At 35.5% G+C, this 2500-nt stretch overlaps 1 protein-coding gene across 1 annotated transcript in view; it reads left to right on the forward strand.

Annotated features, from left to right (window-relative positions):
• LOC137636605 (probable serine/threonine-protein kinase clkA) overlaps positions 1–800 on the forward strand; it is a 1424-nt gene extending 624 nt beyond the window's left edge. The window contains exon 2 of the mRNA XM_068369011.1: positions 1–800. This exon is cut by the window's left edge and continues 294 nt beyond it. Within this exon, the coding sequence (XP_068225112.1) occupies positions 1–800 (800 nt within the window).
• The last annotated feature ends 1700 nt before the right edge of the window (positions 801–2500 follow it).

Raw genomic sequence — 2500 nt, forward strand, 5'->3', positions numbered from 1 at the left:
TCAACGACGACGACTTCAACGAGGACAAATTCGATGACAACGACTTCGATGACAACGCCTTCAACGACAAAGACTTCAACGAGTACAACTTCGATGACAACGACTTCGATGACAACGACTTCAACGAGGACAACTTCGATGACAACGCCTTCAACGACCACGACTTCAACGAGGACAGCTTGGATGAGAACAACTTCGATGACAACGCCTTCAACGACAACGACTTCAACGAGTACAACTTCGATGACAACAACTTCGATGACAACGACTTCAACGAGGACAACTTCGATGACAACGCCTTCAACGACAACGACTTCAACGAGGACAGCTTGGATGAGAACGACTTCGATGACAACGCCTTCAACGACGACGACTTCAACGAGGACAACTTCGATGACAACGACTTTGATGGCAATGCGTTCAACGACAACGACTTCAACGAGTACAACTTTGATGACAACAACTTCGATGACAACGACTTCAACAAGGACAACTTCGATGACAACGCCTTCAACGACAACGACTTCAACGAGGGCAGCTTGGATGAGAACGACTTCGATGACAACGCCTTCAACGACAACGACTTCAACGAGTACAACTTTGATGACAACAACTTCGATGACAACGACTTCAACAAGGACAACTTCGATGACAACGCCTTCAACGACAACGACTTCAACGAGGGCAGCTTGGATGAGAACGACTTCGATGACAACGCCTTCAACGACAACGACTTCAACGATGACGACTTCAATGGCTACGTTTTCAACGACGACCATAACTCATCATTCGCATCTTAGCCTTATCCCTCATATAGTCAACACTTTCCTAACATATCTGGGTCTTCTATCATCCAGTTCCTCCATCTTAGATTAAGCTCTGCCCTCTTGCAACTGGCGGATCCCCTGTGCAGTTAGCTCTTCCCCTTTGTAGTTGGCTCGCACCTCGAATAGCTAGCCTTTCCCTCGATCACTCGGCTTGTCCCTTGTACAGCTGGTCATTGCTTGGATGCAGTCGCTGTAATTGTTAAGCCATCTCACACGGAAGAGATCTGGCTGGAGTGGAATAGCTCCATTGGCTCAGAATAGAGGTTTCGCTTTTGCATACGAATTTTACTTATTTGGTTTAAAAAAAAGGTTCATGTCGCATTGAAGTAAACTCTTCATTTAAACTATCCATTCAGTTTAAATTCTTATTGAAAAATAATATTTTAACCTTTCTGATCGTTCTGCTAAATTAGTAATTCATCTATTTTTAACTCTCTATCGAGGGCTCACTTTTGCATACGAATTCAACTTTTTTTGGGGGGAAAAAGGTTCCTGTGGCATTGAAGTAAACTCTCCATTTAAACTCTCCATTCTGTTTAAAATCTTATTAAACAAAACTTATTTTAACTTTTCGGATCGTTTTGCTATACTAGTAATTTATCTATTTTTAACTCTCCATCGAAAGTCTTTGTTTAAATTATCATAAAAAAAAATCATTTCAACATTTCTGATTGTTCTGATATACTAGTAATTTATATATTTTAATTCTCCATCGAAATTTTTTCTATTTAAATTCTTATTTGAAAAAATATTTTAACCTTTCTAATTATTCTGTTATACTAGTAATTTATCGATTTTTAATTCTCCATCGAAATTCCTTGTTTAAATTCTTATTAACAAAATTATTTTAACCTTTCTGATCATTTTGCTACACTAGTAATTTATCTATTTCTAACTTTCCACCGAAATTCTTTATATTTAAATTTTTATTCAAGAAAAGTATTTCAACCTTTTCCATCTTTCTAACTAGTGATTAATCTATTTAAAAAAACTCTTTTGAAGCTTTATTACAAGAAATCCTATTCCTTCATGATAATCAATATGGGGTTTAGACAGCGTGTTAGCATTTAATTAAAATTTAACAAGATTAAGGTGTTAAATTAGATTACTTTTGTAATGAAAACAATAAAAATTGATCTGGCTTGAGGGTACATTCATACTATTCTATCTGTTTCCTTATTTCCTTTCCTCACTGAGCTATTTTCCTTATTGGAGCCCTTGGGCTTATAGCATCCTGCTTTTCCATCTTGGGTAGTAGTAGTAGTAGTAGTAGTAGTAGTAGTAGTAGTAGCAGTAATAATAATAATAATAATAATAAAGCAATAACAATAATCATTATCATCATCATCCTTCTCCTATTGACGCAAAGGACATTAATAATAATAATAATAAAAATAATAATAATAATAATAATAATAATAATAATAATAATAATAATAATAAAAGTAAAAAGCAAAAAGAAGTCTCCATCCTTAGCAAATGATTCGTACCCTCGGGAACAAATATTAGGTTTCTTTTCTTTCACTTTTTATACGTCTGGAATAAATTATAACCAGGAACATTTACACTACTGTGTATAACGAAGAAGAATGTAAAATTGACTACAGCTCGAACAGTACATTATGTATAACGAATCCACATAAAAGTCTAGTAATGTCATTCATTAAATATGT

Source organism: Palaemon carinicauda, chromosome 3 (genome assembly GCF_036898095.1).
Source record: "Palaemon carinicauda isolate YSFRI2023 chromosome 3, ASM3689809v2, whole genome shotgun sequence".
In the NCBI taxonomy this organism is placed as follows: Eukaryota; Metazoa; Arthropoda; class Malacostraca; order Decapoda; family Palaemonidae; genus Palaemon; species Palaemon carinicauda.